This window comes from Haemaphysalis longicornis, unplaced genomic scaffold (assembly GCF_048455015.1).
Source record: "Haemaphysalis longicornis isolate Haplotype H1 unplaced genomic scaffold, Haemaphysalis longicornis Haplotype H1 scaffold_9, whole genome shotgun sequence".
NCBI lineage: Eukaryota > Metazoa > Arthropoda > Arachnida > Ixodida > Ixodidae > Haemaphysalis > Haemaphysalis longicornis.
Genome location: NW_027526460.1, coordinates 45,382,074 through 45,401,478, shown reverse-complemented (window position 1 = coordinate 45,401,478; position 19,405 = coordinate 45,382,074). Strand labels below are relative to the sequence as shown.

Below are 19,405 nucleotides of genomic sequence, written 5' to 3'. Positions count from 1 at the left end.
TTGCAGTAGCGGTACGAGAACACGAGTAAGCAGTGGAGGTCAAAAACAAAATGAGAGTAGAAACCACAACTTGGCTGTCTATGAACCGCAATATAGCGCCTCGTTGGACGATAATTGCTTGTCAGAGCATACTGAGCGTTTCATTGACAGATGGCGCATTTCTTGGGCTCGTTGGCCTTTAAACGAAAGCCGTGGCCGATTGCGTTCCCGTATGCTGGCCAGTTTCGCCTCGCATTGCTGGACAGCAATGCGAGGCGAAACATAGCTGCTTTGTTGTAGGCGTCGCTTCTCTTCGCGGCCTGCCTTCTACGCGTATCGGCGGTGTTTCTTCTCTGGGTAGAGGAGAAGGGTCACTTGCCAGGCCACATTTTGTCTAAAGTTACGGGCGCTCTACCACCTCGCTTTCAAACGAACTATGACGGCACGCGCGACTGTAGCGCGCTGCTCCGAATTGATACCTCTCGGTGTAGTCATCGCTCCAACGGTCGAAAGGTTTTCTGAGAATGTCAGCTGAACCAAGATCCACCCCCAATCCCCAACCCCTCACGCGAGCAGTGGGAGCGTACGCTGGCAAGCTCCTGTCCTGAAACGCAGGCTCTTGCTAGCGCAAAGGGCGAAGACAGCAGCCGGCCCTACCAATGGAGTCTTGGACTGAAGACCCCGATCACAAAAATGCTCATGTCAACTGTAAATACTATATCTCTCTCTCTCTCTCTCTCTCTCTCTCTCTCTCTCTCTCTCTCTCTCTCTCTCTCTCTCTCTCTCTCTCTCTCTCTCTCTCTCTCTCTCTCTCTCTCTCTCTCTCTCTCTCTCTCTCTCTCTCTCTCTCTCTCTCTCTCAAACTCCGATCGACCAGAAATCTGTGAGGATGCTATCCCAATAATCTGCAGTAAATATTTTATAGGCACGCCATCTAATGCTCTTGTATTGTGTATACTAACACGGACAATAAGGCAAATAGGACCATGACCACAAATTTATACGAAAGTAGCCGCCCTAAATAATGCTCAGCCGTTAAATAGCATTACGGACGCTCTGCCCTTCCGCGTAGAAGAGAAACAGGGAATTATCAGTCGTGCTGAGTTACGCTAGCATTTGGCCTTCAGTTTGTTTACTTCGGATTTGCAGCCGCTGTATGAGAGAATTTGTATGCCGAGTGAGGCTCGCCACGCACATAAAAGTGAAGAAAGTACAGGATTCGGAAATTAGGGTTAGTGAAAGCAGCAATCAAATCATTTTCGTCACTGGCACTAACGGCGTAGTAATTGGGAGAGACTACTAAGGTGCCTCCGTTGACTCATACACGAGAACAGACACATACACGCAGAATTCGCTACAAGTTCACGCACCGAAGCGCCGAAGTAAGCAATCACTGAGATGACGGATATTTATAGTGTATACTTTGGCAATATTAACGGTCATGACATAACAGTGGAGCGGCCAGACAGCGCAATACATATTGTCAAGTGTATTTAGTTGTTTAAGTAAGTAATTCTTGATTACGTAAGTGTTTGAGAAGCGAATGGTGTAGAAAACCACGTACTATTCAGAAGAAAAAAAAGAATGAAAAGAAAGCAGATTGGAGTAGATGCAATAAATAATACACTTCCATATTAAAAGTTACTCGAAAACCTACGCTTTCTGGTGTATCAGTCCGGTTTTCATTTTGACTTCACGCTTTTACCGTGTTTTTCACGCATGTTAAATTTATTATTTGTTGTCTCTGTGAGTTCCGCTATAAATTGATGGCCTTGTCTGGCGCGCTAACAGTGGCGCCCCTTTAGATTGTTTGCGGCTGACTGGGTTTTGCAACATCTTCTAAGCTATCTATTGCTACTTTAGAAGCTCTACAGAAGTCATCAATCCAAGCTTACATTCTAAAAATAGATCTCGTTTTTTATACCTCGCCTTAAGCACGTCACTGTTCTGTAGCAGTGGCACGAAAAAAAAAAAAACAGAAAAAGGAAATTCGCAGTGAGCAGTATGTCGCATTTTTTCTTAACCCACAAGGCTTGTTGGCCTCCTTTCTGTATCAAAATAATTAATTCATACTTATTGCTAAATTAAAGCATACACTGCTCAGCGCACGGCTGAGATTAGTTCGCATCCCGCTCGCAACGCAACCCAAGGCAGCAGCCGCCCAAAATTACGTACGTCGCCCGTTTGCTTCAGCCCTATGGAGACAGGTGCAAGATCGTTTCTAAGCTAGCCATTTTTGACCACCGTGGTTTGAGGCTGGATATTTTCTAACCACAATCAACTACCAAAGCGAAGCGGCAGACATTCTTAAAGACTAAGTTGAACCTGCAGATCCCAAAGTAAACAAATGCACCGCCGCATACACAAAGCAAGTCTATACCGCTACGTCCACACAGCGCTATGTTGATGGATTACTTCCCTTTACTCCTTCTTGGGCAGCGTTTCTGCAACCGGTCTTCGTTTTCTTGTGACCGTCACAAATCAACGCCGTTCGCTCTCAAGAACCGCCGAGAAAACCGCCGGCGTTGTTGACAGCGCTGCCAATGCAGGGATTATTTTCGTTAGCAAATACAGGACACCAGTATAAGAAAAAAAAAAAAGAGGCGAAGTGGGACATTCGAACTAAGCGTAACCGTATCGGGCAAAAAAACTTAGCCGTGGCTAAGATCGGCTATGCCAGGATATACGTAGCGTGAGCTAAGGTTCAGCTGGTTATTCTTAGGTTTCCTGGTTGTCTAGGATTAGCTGATTATCATGCTTACTGCTGCTAAAACGATTTCCAATCCAATCCAATTCAATCCAATCCAAACGCGGCGGTGGCGGCGGCTCCGGCGCGCCAGCTGTGCGCCGTGAGACGTCACTGCCCCTCGCGCATGCGCAGCACGGCTCTCCAGGAGCCACGCGAAACTGCTCAACCTCGGCCAGTGTATATCACGCCACAAAACACACAAATTTCGAGTATAGGCCTCCTGTGAGCGCGAACCGCCGTCACCGCCGTATACAAACGCGCTCGCGTCTGGAATGAGGAAGATGACCTCGGAGTGAACTGACCGTGTCGAGGAAGTGAAATCTGCTGCGACTATTTGACTTCCTGACAAAAACGCAGCGGGGTGTCCCCTTGGCGGGGCGCTTACGTGCGCACATGTGTAAGCAGTGCCTGCAGTTGTGCGAGGGAGGGGTATCGCTCCCCGAAAAACACCATTAACAAAGGCCGTTTTATTTACAGTCGCTGGCAGCGGGGGTTGTTATACAGACGAGCGTGACCGCCAACGGTACTCTTGAAGTTGGTGGGCCTTGAGTAGAAGTTTCAAACTGAACCTTGGGCGAGAGGGGAAAGAGTGAGTCGGAAATGACTAGTAGCGTACATATAGTAAACGTTCCTGTAAACTCTGTGAGCTATTCTAGCTGCCCATGCGTTTAAAGGAAAAGTAAAACTGATTTGTAACTGAAAAAAAGTAAGCCAAATTTGTCTAATCCCGGGTTACTTTAGAATTTCACTCTACATTTTACTGCGAAGCAGTGTACCTCTACTTGGCAAGGGTTCTGTCGCGACCATCGGCGTCAACAGAAAACTCCCACGAACAAATAAAAGCATTTACTGGCACCGCCAGGAATCGAACCTGGACCCGCATAGAGTAACGGAACGACAGCCCGTCGTCTTACCGAGTAGACTACGCCCCCGAGAGAAGACGGGGAGACAGACAGCGCACTCAACGAGTACAGCGGCGGGTCTACTACCTGCGCTTATTCAAATCCCTCGCGTGAAGTGCAAACCGCATAACATACGATAACGGCGTTGAGGTGGTTTGGATTAGTGGCGAACGGAACAACGTCTGGGGAGGGGTAGGGCGGAGAGGGCGCGACGCATGGCGGCGACGCATGAAACAAGAGTGAGGGGTAGGCAGTGAGAGTTATGACGCCATTGCCGCGCGTGCCGCCCTCCTCCTTCGCCTTCGCTAGACGCTCCTCTCCGTTTTCGTTCTGCCATCTCTGCTGCGTTCGGTTGTGTCTGATTTCACTCTTTGTAGATCCCCATGTGTGAATTCAAAATGACGGTGCATGGGTAATCGTCGTGGGCGTCGCTTACAACTTCGCAGTCCAACTTATTTTCACAGAATTGATTAAAGCTGACTTTTTTGTTGATAACAGTGTTTAATGAAATAAAATTCGATGAAATGGTCAGGAGCAAAAAACGCTTCTATTTTTTTGTGTCATTCGCTGGACAGTGTTAAGTGTATACACGCTAAATAATTTATGAATGGTGCTACTTTTAATGTGATTTGAATGAAGTAGGTTGTTTAACCAACTGTCTTCCCTCGTCCACCTCTTTCTCCATCTGCTTCTCTCTGATTTTATGCCAACAGTCCGCGCAATATACCGCTAATTGGGGCAATTTTATTACATTGTTGATGCACTAGCCTTCAACTACTTCAAGTGTTTTTTTTTTGTTTTCGTTTTTTAAAGAATAAGGCCTCGCTACCACGCATTTCTCCCAGCCCACGTGCCTCATGCATAAGCGCAGCTCTCTCCGGAACCATTATTCAGTGCGTAAGGCCTTCGCCCGACAAGCGGCACGTAAACTATACAGCGACCAGCGCTTTGCGAACTGCGTCGTGCCGGGGGAACAAACAGTGCCGCCGTGGTGCAACCCATGTCGGGCATGCGCATACGCGAACCGCTCGAACTGCAAAGAGGAAAACGAAGGGCTGATATCTCTCCTCGCTCTTTTTTTCTCTTCCTTCTCGTCGGGCGTGTCTCGAGGGGAAGGAAGAAACAAGCGGGGACGTCGGGGCCCTTGTTTAAATTCCCCGCCTCCTTTGTTTCAACAGCGCTCGCCCGCTGGCATCCAGCAGAGCGCGCCCGAAGCGTCTGGACGAATGTTGCAAGGGGGCTTGATGTATACGCGGCGACAACGCGTGCTGCGGGGCTCCCCATACGCGCAGGTGAGCCCCACGCGCGCGCCCTACCATACCGCAGAGCCGTAGAGCAAATAGTTCCGAAGGAACTGCCCACATTGGCCGCACCCTTCCGCGCACTTGCTGTCCGGTCGGCGTGGGCCATTGGGGGGCCGAACGTTGCTCCATGCGTGATCCGGATGATTGGCCTTGAGTCCGAGCCGGAACGGGGGAGAAAACATTTCACCGCCTTGCAATTGTTCCCGTCAGGAATGAAGGCGCCCGCATATTCGGCTACACGTCATGACAACCTCTCTCGGCGTTTGAAGGAGCTGACGGGGACCGCTTTTCTAAGAAACCAAACAGGCAAACTGCACCCCGTAATGCCGCTAACTCCGCTGTGAAATCTCAACTGTCATAACGCGATAATATGCGCGCAGAAAAAGGCCAACGCATTTCGAAGGACGTAACGATATACTTTCTTAAGCAGTTGACAAGAAACGAAGTAGCAATGGCGTTGCTTTCAAGGCCGAAGTTCCGCGCCTATATCACAGCGCTATAGCATGCCGCTCGAGGAAGATAAACGCCCCTCACATTCGAAAAACGCCGAACGTCCCCCATGTAAATCGAGCTTATACAATGAACGCCACCGTCGGCACGCAAGTCGAAATACCTTCGGGTCCCTGTTCCCGCCGCCGAAAGAATAAAGCGTGCGCGGTGAATAACTCCCGGTAGTTTCCTCTACGCGTACACAAGAGCACCTTGGGGCCGTTAGCTGCTTCGTGAGAGCCCACGTAGGTCCGTTGAATGCTTTACCAATGAAGCACAAGAAAAATTTTCTTTGCTCTGCGGCTTGAAAGGGTGGAGGCGCGCTGGTATATAGGGCGGGCTGTTGGGTTAGATTCTGTAAGAACGCATTGCGTGTGGCGTGCATGAGGTCTGAGACGAATTGGATCGCGCCATGTTGATGGACAAGTGAAAAGCCGGGCAAATTAAGTTGATAATAGTTGGTATAGGACGAATATGTCATAAAGGAAAGTCCGAACTGTGATTGAACAGCTGGCCAATGCTTCTCGACCTAGACGGACGTTGTCACAAAAAAAAAAAAAAAAGGAAAGAATTCGCAACTGGGCGTGGTTGTATGTCAGGCATTTTAGCGTGGAGAAAGAGACAAAGAAACAGGCTGGCGTGTTCTCCACACTCGGCGGTCCCGATGTGACCTTGCTCGGACGAGAGCGTTCCAAATGGGGCTTTTATTTGCTCAGACAGGGGCAGGAATTCCGTTGGCGCAGTTACGTAAGAAAGTGGTACTGCACAATTGGGAGCGAGTAGTTTTATGTGTTGCAATGAGTGCCCACCTTTATGACTACCAATAAAGGTAGATTTCCAATTAGAAGAGTGCAATTATAGCACCTTTGTGATTTTCATCGCTCGCGCTGAACGTGCCTTGCAAGCAGCACTCGTCGTCACACGGATTGCTACTGCGCCGCTTCGTTCCCGTTGCCGAGACTTTGTTATAGTTCTTGCCGTATCTAGGACTATTTAACTATATATATATATATATATATATATATATATATATATATATATATATATATATATATATATATATATATATATATATATATATATATATATATATATATATAGGGGTTATGTTCCACCAATCAACAATGAAAATGTACAAACGTTAGTTACTTTTTACCTCCTGATCCCTAACTGCATGAACATTAAACCACGAAAACGGTTTACCATATTCGATCGTGTTACCGTTTCCAGCCAGCAGCCTTGGAAAACTACCATCCCGCAGATGTTTCTTAAATTTCGCCAGGAATTTTTAACAGCAGAGCTGTTCAAGCTTTTAGTTTCGCCGTTTAGCGTTACCAGAAAAAAAAAAAAAAAACCAAGAACAAAGACCGAGAGCACGTGCGCCTCCTGAGGGGCACCCGGCCTTCGGCCAGGCTTGCGCCATGTGAGGAGCTCCCAAAAGTACCAAGAAAAAAAAAATACCGCGCCCACGCGAGCGTGTACCTCGTGAGGAGTGCCCGGCGTCGGCCATCTCGGCCTTCAAGAATTCTCTTCCCAGCGTCCGTGGCGTGATCTCCCGCATGCTGTTCTCCTCACCAGTTCACGTGCATTCCCGCCTGAAGTAGTTAGCACAAACACCGAGTCTGCGGTACAGACGCCGAGTTCGCGAAGCCGGTTGGCGCGGGTTCTAGCGCGTGCTAACGCCGTCCACTTTGGGAGGGATGTGAAAGGCTGCGAACAAAACGATCAGGGCCTGCCAGTCATGGAGAACTTTCAGCGGCAAGTTCGGAAATACATGTGAGGTGCAACAGCCGGGTCTCCGACGAAGGGAGAGGTACCGACAGTGCTGATGTTTCTCCAGCCTTGCACCACTAGTGCAAGCTGCGCCATTTTTTTAAGGTAGTGTCTATTATCACGGCAACCGTGAGAATTACCGCCAGAAATTTCTCATGGCACTGGCCTCTCATTGGCTAAGCACGCTACGCGGAGATTCTATGGGATAAATATTCCCTACAAAGCCGTGTTTGCAGCTGCCCCTGTAACGCTGTGGTATGTCTGTTGACACCACCGTTGAGAATCGGTTTGAAACGGAGCAGACGACGAACGCCGGTGTTTTTTTTTTTTTTTTTTTTCGGCGTGCGGGCGCAGTGGCACAAGCCGCGCCATGTCTGTGGCGCTGCGGCCATGTCTGTGGCCATTTACAGTGTTGCCAAGCGAAGAAACTGTCAGCTAAACTTTTCAATGAATACCACCTATGGTACTTGGTTTTAAACTAGAAGGCTCAGGTTCTAATCCGACAATGCGATGCTTTTTTTTTTGGCTTGCAGTATTTTTCGGTCATCGTGATTTTGTTAATACTTTTTTTTACTTTGGTTTTTACTATATCAAGAGATTGACGCATAGGACTTCTAGAATGGGTTGAATTACATTTAATAAAGGTTGTGTTCTATGTCGTTGGGCTGGGTTAGATTAGGTTTGTTGCAGCTCGGGTGAATTTGGTTAGGTTATGACGCGTTCGGTTAGGCTACGCTAGGTTCGCTGAGGTTATGTTATGTTAGGTTACGTTGTAACGTAATATTATTCAGCAAATCTTAGGCCAGCCAGCTTTCATGGAAATTGCCATGAGAATTTCCCGAAGGTAATTCTCACGGCTGCCGTGAGATTAGACGCAGCCTTTTTTAAAATTGTTCATAAGCCACCAGTAACTTGCTAACTCATACTAGGAATCGTGCAAAGATTAACGGAGCCCAATGACCGACGGAAGGTGATGAGGAATGGCCCGGTAACCGACTATACGTTTTTCTGATTCGTCTTAGCTGCGCCACTGCGCGCATGCTGTCGTATCGCGTTGAGATCGGTCTGCTCGGAAGAGACGCTGGACAAGAATGCGAACAAACGCATTTACTAATTGGAGCGCGTTCTTCCTTTATCGCAACACGCCTCACGAATGCGCAAGAGCCGTGGACGTGCGTCGCCGCGCGGGCTTTCTTCGCCCGACTTATCCGCTTCACATCGCCACATGCTGCAGACCGAGCGAACGCAGCGTCGCATGGTGCTCCGAGGAGGAGGAGCAGAAGAAACAACAGCGTTGTTCCACGTCCGCCCTGCAGTAATAAACCCGAAACCCAGTGGGCTGACCTCGGAAGGCCGACCAATATCGCACACCGCACAGCAGAGCCGAAAATTTACGCTCTGCGGGACAGAAACCGAAGAACAGCGCACCTCGGAGACATCTTCGTCGAAGCAGGTCACAGTCAAAGCTGCGTTCGGTGAGCACTGGCGAGAGAAAGTGCGCCACGCGGCGAGGTTTACGTAAGGTAAGGCGATAGCGGATTCCGCTTTCAGGAGGCGATTGCGAGGGGATATTTCCATGCAGTTATAGGCATTTGCATGATCGCTTGGTCCCGCGCGAGCACGCGCGCTGGGTTTCGAGAGAACACGCGCTCGCGCGTGAATAACAAAGTGCATTTGCTGCGAGTGTAAGGGGCAGGTGGATGCCAAGCGGTGCGGCAGGGCCTCGGTTGCTCCCGCCAGGCAGTCGCGCGCGGCTCGTCAACTTCTTGGCGAACCGGCTCGAAGTCATATTCTAGTTATATCAGTTTCCTGGGGAGGAGTGATTCGTGCGACATCAACTTCAGCGTCTCTTTGGAAATGGACTGCGCAGAAGACGTAAATGTTCTCTGCAATCAGCCGAACGATTAGAGGGATGCTCACTGGGGTCGAATTATGTTATCGCATCACAGGCTCGCGAAATTTTGCGCAGGTCCTCAGTATTTAACGGGACATTTCTCCCGTCGGATCATGTGCTAAAATTCGGATAGAGACGGTAAACGATGTGAAAAGGTGTCACCATGTTTGCCGTACTTTCAAATTTCCACCACTGTTTCGTCTATTGCGCACAAAATGCGTGCCCCGCCACTAAACCATGGATTAAGGCGTAAACGACAAGTGCGTACGGTCTGACAAATGCCAACGTGCGCAACTTGCCAAGCGAAACGTCGCACAGGGCTATGATATCCTGGCACGCCACAAATTCAAACTAAACGGACGAGGGGCCGTAGCAAGTTTTACCAGTCAGGTTTAAACAGGGCATTATGGGGGGAGCGCGGGTATTTGAAGCAAAATTCATACTGTTTATGTCGAACGTACCCCTTGCACAAGTGATGAAAGGGCGTGCGCCATTATCAGACACACTTCCTGGTTGGATAAAGTGTACAGACGACGGATTTGTATTTTTACCGATATGCTGACCTTCGTTTGCTGTCCTTGTTCCCTGTTCCGCTCCGGAAGTCGGATCTTACGTTAGAAAAATATCGAAACTGAAACATTCTAAGTGCTTGAGCAACGACCTCAAAGTGGGCTGCGTTGTTTTTTTTTTTTTTCTGTAGAGGATACAAGCGGCCCGTACAGCAGCGTCTTTTGACATTCTTGCTCTTTGGCTCCAGTTCCAAGCTCCCTCACACAAACTAAACAAAATTTTCGCTTCCGGTGAAACTCCGTCGCGGGGTTATTTCCGTTTTTAAACAGGGCAGCTCAAAATAGAAGACATCGACAAACGTATCCACTGGTGAATGGAACTGACTATACTCAACCCTTCGAGCGACGCCGCCGAACCTTTCAGTTTTCCGCTGACTCGTGTTTGCGTTCTCGAACTGTGTACACCATCTTTCAAAACCAAAACGAGTCTTGCTAAACGAGTTTTGATGATCCTAACGTAAATGAAAAAAAAAAAAAAAGTTAAAGGTAAGCAAAAAAATTAGCAGTGGCTTAGCTCGGCTATGCTAGGATATACGTAGCGTGAGCTAGGGTTCAGCTGGTTATTCTTAGCATTCCTGGTTGTCTAGGATTAGCTTGATTATCATGCTTACTGCTGCTTCAATGACACACACGCGGTATACGCATTATGTGACACTTGTATATTTACCAGGCGGCTGTGGCGCAGCGCCCCCAATCGCCCCAGAGCTAAGCTGGTTCCACAGGCGCACGCCGGTGTTGCTGCGACGCACGAGCCATCGGTTCCACACCCGGCCACCCCTCGCATGATCATCAAGTAGACCGGGCCGCCACGTGCGGAACTGAGGTCAGCGAAGACGCTGGGCGCGTGGGGTGTGTGAGAGACACCGGGAGGCGAGCAACGTTCTGTGCGCCGTGTGACGTCATTGCCCCTCGCGCATGCGCATCACGGCTCTCCAGGAGCCACGCGAAGCGGCTCAACCTCGGCCAGTGTAGCTCACGCTACAAAAGAAAGGGACAGGAAAAGAACTGCAAGGTTGTAAACCTTTTGCGTCAAGTCTGTTACCGTGCTGCGCTCTTCCTCGGAGAACAACACAAAACCTAAAAAAAATATCTGCTCCGTGGAAGGTTACGCCGGAAAAGAAACAGGAGCGACCGCCGGAGCCCACAAAAGTATCTCAACGGGCGCAGCCTCGCAGCCAGCCGGCGTACGCAAACCGCGTGCATATCGGCGCCGCGCAGCCACTATCTCGGGAGGTCGGGTTGTGATCGGTTCGGTGATCTCTCCCAACGCCGTGCACGGGCCCCCTCCCTCGCTCGGCTCCTCGAAAGGTGGTCTGCCTGAGTTTTGCTAATGAAGTGTCCCAATCGATCGCCGCCTGCGCGGGTGGTTTTTCGTGCCCGAGACAATAAACTCAGAAATGCAACGGCGGCTTGGCAAAAACAACCTCGACGCCGCCGCTACGTGTATACCCCCTCGGGCGCCGCAGCGCCTTATCGATATTTACTTGCTCGCTTTTTGTTCAGAGCTTTTCACTTCATTGTCGTTCTTCTTGGGGCCTTTTCCCCCCCTACTTGCTTATTTTATACTTTGTTTCTGTTGCGGAAAGCGGGCGCAGCACAGTATGCGGCGCCGAGGGCGGAGGGGATCTTTGTGGAACTCGGACGAGGTCGCACGAAGTACGTCGACGATCGGCGGAGACCGACAACGCCGCCCGGCCGAACGTTTGCTCCCCGGGCGACGCTTGGAGCGGCCGTTGATCGACGACGCGAGCGGCTATCGCACTGCAACCGGCGCGAACTAGAGCCGGCAGGGCTGTTTACCCTGGCCTCTAGTCCTTTCTTTACCTCACTTATCGGTCGCGCTCGTGGTAATGGTGACTGATTATTTTTATTTCTAGCTGATTGGATGATGAAGTTGGTTATAGTTTACTGTGGGGAAAACGCAGTTAGCAGCCAACTGGTTCGCGAAACCCGCTGAAAAAAGAAAAATGCCGCGCTGAAAAGAAAACTTCGCAATGTTTTACTGCTCGGGAGGGGTTGTGATAATCGTCAATAAAAGTGTGTAAGGACCAAAATGAAACTGTAAACAGGTGTCGATTGATTGATTTACTGATTGATTGATGAATACCTATAGGTAGGTGACATGATGTGCTTCGCCAGGATATCTCAGAACTGCAATAAATACTTTTATTACAGTTGCAGCACTGCTGGTTGTAGCAGGTTGAATGTAATTTTTCGTTTAATTGGCAAGACAGTCAATTAATTTCCACCGGCTTTTCCGGGGGATGAACGCGTCTCCTCCGCACGTTCATTCTTCGAACCCCAGAATTTTGAAAGTTATCTTATCCTAGGAGTTTTTTTTTTCAGGTTCTGCTCAAGACTTCGTGGAGTTCAACAAATTATTCTTAGCGACATTTCAGTTGATAAAGGCTAATCATGCTTTCCGTCGCAGCTCTAACACGTAGACGAACTGCTACATTTGCGTGTCTTAGGTTTTTTTTTTTCTTTTTTGATATACTAGCCGTTATAGGGAACTTTTGGCGCTACAAAAGAAATTATTAAGGTGCGCTCAAAGTCCTGTTCCAATTACGTTCGCGCACGGACTACAACGCCAACCGTCCTCAACTGCCCACCGGAAGCGTCCGAACTTCTTAAAGCGCGCGTTGTTAAACTTAAAAGAAAAATAGACAAAAAGTGCGCACACAGGATAAACGCAGGCATCAAACGTGAAATTAAGGTCACATGAAAAGCGGGGCGGGGGAGGAAGGATGGGGGAGGGCTGTGCTGTGTAACAAGACGCGAGCCGCGCACGCGCCCTTCGCCGCGCAGCGCTAATAATACCTCCTCACAGGCACCCGTCGTCAAGCAAGCGCGCGAATGCTCGCCAGAGAAGAGACGTCTTCACCTGGCTGCGGCCACACGAAGCGCGTGCCACCTCTTCCGCTACAGCGTCCGTCGAGGAACGGAAGTGGAGAGCACGTCACTGCCCGGAAGCGACCGCCCGTTTGCTCTCGATTGTCCGGCTGTCGGAGAGCGCTTTCGAGCGCTCGCTCAAGACGGCCGCTTCCCACGCTTTCCGGCGCAACAAGCTCCCTCGATCTTCAAGACACGGGGCTGCTCTATTTGCACTGCAATTTAAGAAACTGTTCGGGCTGTGTTCTCTTCCCTTTAATACAGCGGCGACGTTCAGTGCCGCGTTACACTGAGATCCGGTTCTCATATCACCCTTACCATATCATACCCTCAAGGAGTTGGCCAATAAGTTTCAAGTGGCTAATTTAACCCTGAAGCGACCAGTTATGGCAAGGGATTGGCAAAAAAAAAAGTTGGGAAGGGGGAGTTTATATCAATCGTGGTATCAGCTTTGGCTATGAAAATGCGCTGGGACCACTACAGTGTATAAGCGCTGGCGCTGGGGTTGTCGGTACTGGACAATAGGCGAAAAAATATCGTCGTCATTATCTAAATATCATCACCAAGCACTATAGACCGGAAAATGTCGAGCGAAAAAAGTCGGAAATCATTTCTGATATCAAGGGGACGCTGAACTTTGGATCACATGCGTCGTCGCGCCTCAACAATTTTTTCTTAAAATATTCCCGAGGACGGTTTTTGGGGGGAAAAAAAAAACGACAGCGCTTATCCCGCAATATTGAACTACGCACCCACAGGTTATGTGGGGATACGGGAAATGAAAGGAGAAGAAGTACAGCGGTAGATATTAAAAGAAAAAAGAAGAGGAAGAGAATGAAAAAAAAAAAAAACAAGGCTTGGCTATGGCAACTACAAAGGCAGTACAAAGCACGCACGCAACAAGAAAATGCACAAAACTAAGGTGGTACACTGATATAATTGGCGAAATAAGGACACTACACTGCAGTAATGTCCCTATAATAGTTTAGATAAGCCCGTGTCCTTTGAAAAGCGAAGTAAGGCTTTTTGTAGCCTTTTCGGCTTGTGACGAACAACGCCATATGCTATGACACAATATTATCTGTGCCTTTACTGTACTGTTCCGTCCTTCCTACATGTGTTGTGCCGCTAAATCCATAAAGGAGGAAATATATATATTTTTTTCGAATTTTTAAAGCAGAATTTCGAGGTAGGCCTTGTCGTTTCCGTTTGAGTGTAGAAAATACAAAGTCAAGATTAACTCACACCGCTCACTCCACTATGACCCACACGGTCTCGTAAGCACAACAAATAACTAAAACTAAGGCACATTTCAAATATTACAGATCATTTAAAGCGCACGCGTTTAATGTTTTAAGCAATATATTATGGGCAGAAATATTTGTGGTTTGCGACTTTCACGTGGTTTAAATTTGGTTACAGCAGCAATACGACAAAAGTAGTTCACACATAAATTACGCTCTCTCCGAGTCATAAAATAGATATTTTTTAAGAGTGAAAACCAGTGGCAAAACGAGCTGCACAATGAAAAGAAGAAACACACGGACTGCCGCTGGTAGTTAAAATGATAGTTCCAATAATTTGGAGGGTGTGCGGTTTAGGAAACACAGCACTGTCCATTGACTGTCCTGCGTTGGTGTGATTTTCTCATTCTGACATTCATTTGCAAAAGAATGAAATCGGTCAGTTTTTTTTTCTCACAGCTATTCGTATGTCTCTCATCTGCTTGGTTATAAACCAACTAATTTTATTTGAATAGGCTCATTAGTTATGAAGAAAAAAAAGGTAACACTTCTGCTTCCCTGATCTATAGATGAGTTTAAAAAAAAAGGTTAAAACGTTCGCCTTTTGCAAGACTCAATGTGCGCAGCACCACGGGTGATGAAAACAGGATTACGGGCTGCTTGTGAGACGGACGTCGACAAGTAGCTGGCAGTCGTCGCTCGGACACTTTGATTCGCGGGTTCGCTAACAGCAGGGTGCGACGAGGGGTCCTGCGCAGCTATAGCCTCACTCTTACTCTATTTCCCCCTCCCCGGCCTTTGTGGCCTGCGTCTCGTAGTCGCACGTCCCAAATCGAATGTTTGCTCATTGAGTGCAGCCCAACAACGGCCTTTGGGCGGGCCCAGAAAGTTGGTGGTAGTTCATGAGCAGTAAGTACCGTTATTCGTGCCCTGACCGCCACAGGCCTGAGACGGCGGTGCAAATATACAGTGTTTGCCCAAGTGCTTGGGCCGAACTCGATGAAAAAAGGGACACACGTAACAACTGTTCAGCGACCCACTCCTTGACAAGTGATCAGTTCAAGGGCAGCCCTTGTACGCTCACGTTGTATAAACTTGGCCATTCCGTTCTGCTGAGTGGCCTCGCTTCTTTGTCAGTTATCAGGGCATTTCCAGCATCGGTTAGTTCATATTATTCTATTAGATCTATCCTATTCAATTATATTACGTGTAACGATAACAATCGCAATGCGGGCTTGGCCCAGAAGCTGGTCTGATAAATGGTCTCTGATGGAGGGCCTGAGAATCGGGATCCGATATGTAGCAGCCACGCAGCGCTCCCATTTTCTTCAGGCTCGAAAGCACTGGTAAAAGCTAAGGTGTATACGTCGTTTCCAGCAAAAAGGGAAACTCTGCGACTGCGACTGGCTCCACGCAGCAAATACGTCCTGCATATTCTTCTTTGCCTTCGTCAAGTACTTCGTTACAGCGGTGATCAAAAAGAAAAAAATAATAATCGATTGCCAAAACTGAAATGAAGCAGTCCAATACGAACAATTTGACGGAATTTAGTGCAAAATGATGAGTTTAGGGCCATGGGAGCTTGTGAGAATTTTAGGTATGCGCAGGGCATGAGGAACACCATTCCCATCGAAGTAGTCTTATTCAACTACGTTTTACGAAATGTCTTACCTCGATAAGAAGTCGTTGGCGGGCACCGTCAGCACCTGCGAAGGGAAAAAAGAAAAAAAAGAATTACAAAGTAGAAAATACGAACAAAGTTAAAAAAAATTCTCCATTGAAGGCGACTTTAAAGGATGAGTTTAGTGGTGAACACGAATGCATTCATTTTCCAGTTTCCTTTTTATTGTCCTTGCTTTCATACCGAAACGAAACATGCACTTACGTAGGCAAGACTTATTTTATCTTCCACTAAAGTGTTCGATATTCAGCCGATGATGGGGCACTTGTTATGTGGGTACGAATGGTATGTGGCTGGTGGATAGAAAACCTCAACGATGGCGAGCTGGAACATTGATCGAAGTCGTATTGATTGCGGTTTGTTGTCGGGATGGAAAAACAACTGGTGACCCAAAAACGAACTTCCTTAATATACCTGCACATTTCTCACGTGGATGTGTGCTCTGTAACCTGATATTGCAACCTGACCCTCTATGTAATGTCCCTTCGGCGACCATTAAGGTAATGAAACTAAATCAAAATGGAATAAAATGAAATGCTTTTTTCGTACGGAACTGTATACTGCTGACACGCCTACGTTACGCCTGGGCTGCTATGAGGGCCGTAATGGAGGGGTGCGGATTGATATAAATCAAAGAGGCCTCTTTAACCTGGGCCGAACTCTTGTGTCCACGGACGCTTAGCTTCCATCAGAAAAACAGCCGCCGTGGCCGGGATCGAACCCACGTCTTCGGGATCAATAGTGTAACTCCTTAGCCACCAAGACTATACATGACGGGTGACTTTGCTTTATTACTTTAGCTCTTAGGTTAGCCATAATTAGCCTTAGAAAGCAAAGTGCACTCGTGTCTTTTCTTATTAATGGTATTATGACTACAAAATTCCAACCTGGCGATATTAATGCCGTGTTACTAAATGCTGCATCACGCCTTACGCGTTCTCAGTATCAGCATCGTCGTCCAACCTCTGCGCTTGTCTAACATCATATCTTTCGTGACGGAACCACTTCTGTTATATCGCAACAACAGCATTACGGTCATATAATTGTCTGAAGGCAATTTTGAGGCGATTTCCAACTTTACTCGAAGGCAGGCGCATCAGCTGAAGTTTGTTCGCTTTTGAGTTGAAATCACGTCGCCCACAAGGCACAGGTGCTATAGCAATAAAGATTATTAATACTACACTAACCCTGGTATTCTGAATCCTCCCTCCACTCGAGCCTCCAGTGGAGGGGGTCCTTGATATCGACTTCCCCATGTATACGCATTTCCGAATCCTCCCTTCAGCCGAGTGGAGGGACCAAATGGAGTGGAGGATGGTCAGAATACGGCCCTACGTTCCTTAATCTGCTCTTAAATCTCACATGTAATATTTTTTGCCTTCCTTAGAAACAAAATACATGCAAATTCGCACATCACATAACGTGTGAAACGTTCTTTACAAAAAATTCAAGACAGCTGATTCATTCAAGACTGTTCACTCATTCATTATAGGGGCGAATGCCCTTAGAGGCTGGGGCTGTTGGCGTCTCCTGTAGTCGTCGTAATCGTCATCTCATGTAGCCACGGTACTAAAACACCGGGAAACTCGTTTACACCTCGCGCTAGAACGTAACGCGTGCTAAAAAACATGGGGACACTCGTTTACGCCTCGCGCTGGAGCGCTTTGTAACGCGTACTGAAAAAAACACCGGAACACTCGTTGACGCCTCGCGCTAGAACGCTTTGTGCTTCAAAGACAAGAGACTTTTACAGTTATACACTGCATGCTTCGCCCCTCCCCAGGTTTCATGTTAGTGGAGATGGCCCGGGATTGTCTTTTTTTTTTTTTCGATGGAGACGTGGTCTCTGGCACCATCCCTCCACTCAAGACAAATAAAAAGTTTAGAGTTCAATCAACAACTAGTTTGCATTCGGTGCGCGTGGCATTAATTTGAAAGAAATAAAAGACTCAGGCGGGATGATGTGCGTGTGTTCGTTTTTCTTTGAGGAGTGGAAGGATGAGGAGCATTGCACGCTTATTGACATCCCCATTTCCCCCCAGTCAGATAAGGCAGGACATTAATGAAACGCAGCTTTCGAGCCTGCATTAAATTCAAACAGGCGCGGCCAACAGAGAATACCAAGTTTGTTAAGGTATTCGTAAATAAATAGTGAACTTCGCAATGACTCGAGACTGCATTTGCTCAGCGCACGTGCCCTTGGCACTATGTGACCCAACAGCAATGCACGTTGTTTTGCGCAAGAACGGCAACAGTAAACCTCAACGCTTCGGCCCATTTTGTTTACTTGTTTGGCAACCGTGGTGACTCGTTGCAAACGAACGCGTGGCACGCCGCCGGCGAAGAGTACCAACACCCGAATGCCAAACGAACTGCCTGACGTGTCGCGGTCGCGACGTCCTCGCACAGCACTTCCGCAGCGACGCTGATGAGTCTTCGACGACGCTGATTAGACACGCAGGTAACGCCGCGACGCGTCCCCTGATGGACACGCGGGCTTGGGACATCGGTGGAGTCCACAATTTAGCTCCGTGACGCAAGCCCTCATTTCGAGCTGCGGTTCCCATCCTTGCGCTAAGCTACTTACTGTCCGCTCCAACCCACATGCAAGGCTCTGCGGTCGGTGAACATACTGACACAAATAATAAAGAACAATATCGTTACGACGTAGCTGCAGACTAGGCGATGGGGGCGTGTTGTTTCTCCGTCAGTCCATCCGTCTCTGTGGTGGTGGTAGGCCCGTACACGAGCTGCCGACAGACATACCCGCCTTCGGGATAAGGCGGCGCTTTTGGCGAGTACTGTGTGCCCAGATGGCGCAAATGGGTTAACGAGTAAACAGTCGACCGCATGGGAGCCGCAGGCACCGGCAACCGCGCTGCCGATCGGCCCAACTCGGTCGCCGGCAACGGAGGCGTGCGACTTTCGCAAGTCCGCTGCCGACCGATCGAGTTAACTTCCCCCGTTCGCCTGTGCCTGCTCTCCGCGAGGTCTTACTCGCTCACTGCGAGCTACCGCCGCTATGGCATGAGGCGAGTCCGCACGAACTCCAAATCCCTGCCGACGGTTAGAGCATGCACGATTCCTGTCAGAGAACGGAGACTTCGGTTGCTGGAGAAGCCCACGGCTGTCCGGGAAACCGTATGACTTGTCTCGTCTCTCCGGACTCGTGACGGCTTTGACTTCCTCGCACGAGGATGATCGGCTGCATTGTATTGCCTGTATGGCGTTCCTTGGTCACAGGGGAGGGTTTCTGTATAACGAAACGTCGCTGTTTTCGTTCGGTGGAGAGAGAACGATAATGTGACTTAAAGACTTGGATGTTCGGAATGGGAGGATGACGATGGTGACAATGCTGATTGTGGTAGGATGGGCTAGGATGAGACGAAGGGTGAGGCGGAGGAGGGAAGGAGGAGAAGTTAGCGAGTGTTTCAGTGAAGTTTCATCTCCAGTATAATTATATTTGCATGATGCTGCGCTGAAAACCTAAGCTTGAAACTCGCCGTATTTCATTTCATCGCTATTCGAGCTGGTGTAAGTCTTTTTATAACTTTGAGGATTCTGAATTTCGGGCCATGAGCGAGGGCTGTAAAAATCACAAATAGTCTTAAAACGGATTGTAAAATCGCTATTCCAACCACCACTGTAACCTTTCTTCTCGCCTCCTCTTTTTAAAGTGTTGCCACCTTTTTGTGCTTTTTTGTTTTCTGTACATTGTAAGGTATTCTTCTTCGCGACAGTGACAGATTCCACCTGTCCGTGTCCAGAACAGGCAATAATATGGGTCGCGCCTCGTCGCGTAACGTCCGCCCTGCCGCATCCCATAATCGAAGGCACCGATCTTCACACGACGCGATGCGTGGCCTGATCGCAGGATCTGCGACACCGCGAACAGCGCGTGTCGCGTGATTGATGTTTATTCCGTTTCG

General features: G+C 48.5%; 1 protein-coding gene across 4 annotated transcripts in view; it reads right to left on the bottom strand.

Moving 5' to 3' along the window:
- LOC144153778 (uncharacterized) overlaps positions 1–19,405 on the bottom strand; it is a gene marked incomplete in the record, with an annotated part of 404,355 nt that overhangs the window by 71,152 nt on the left and 313,798 nt on the right. For all 4 annotated transcript variants that reach the window (XM_077685504.1, XM_077685505.1, XM_077685506.1 and 1 more), the window contains 1 exon segment: positions 15,467–15,501. In XM_077685504.1, the coding sequence (XP_077541630.1) occupies positions 15,467–15,501 (35 nt within the window).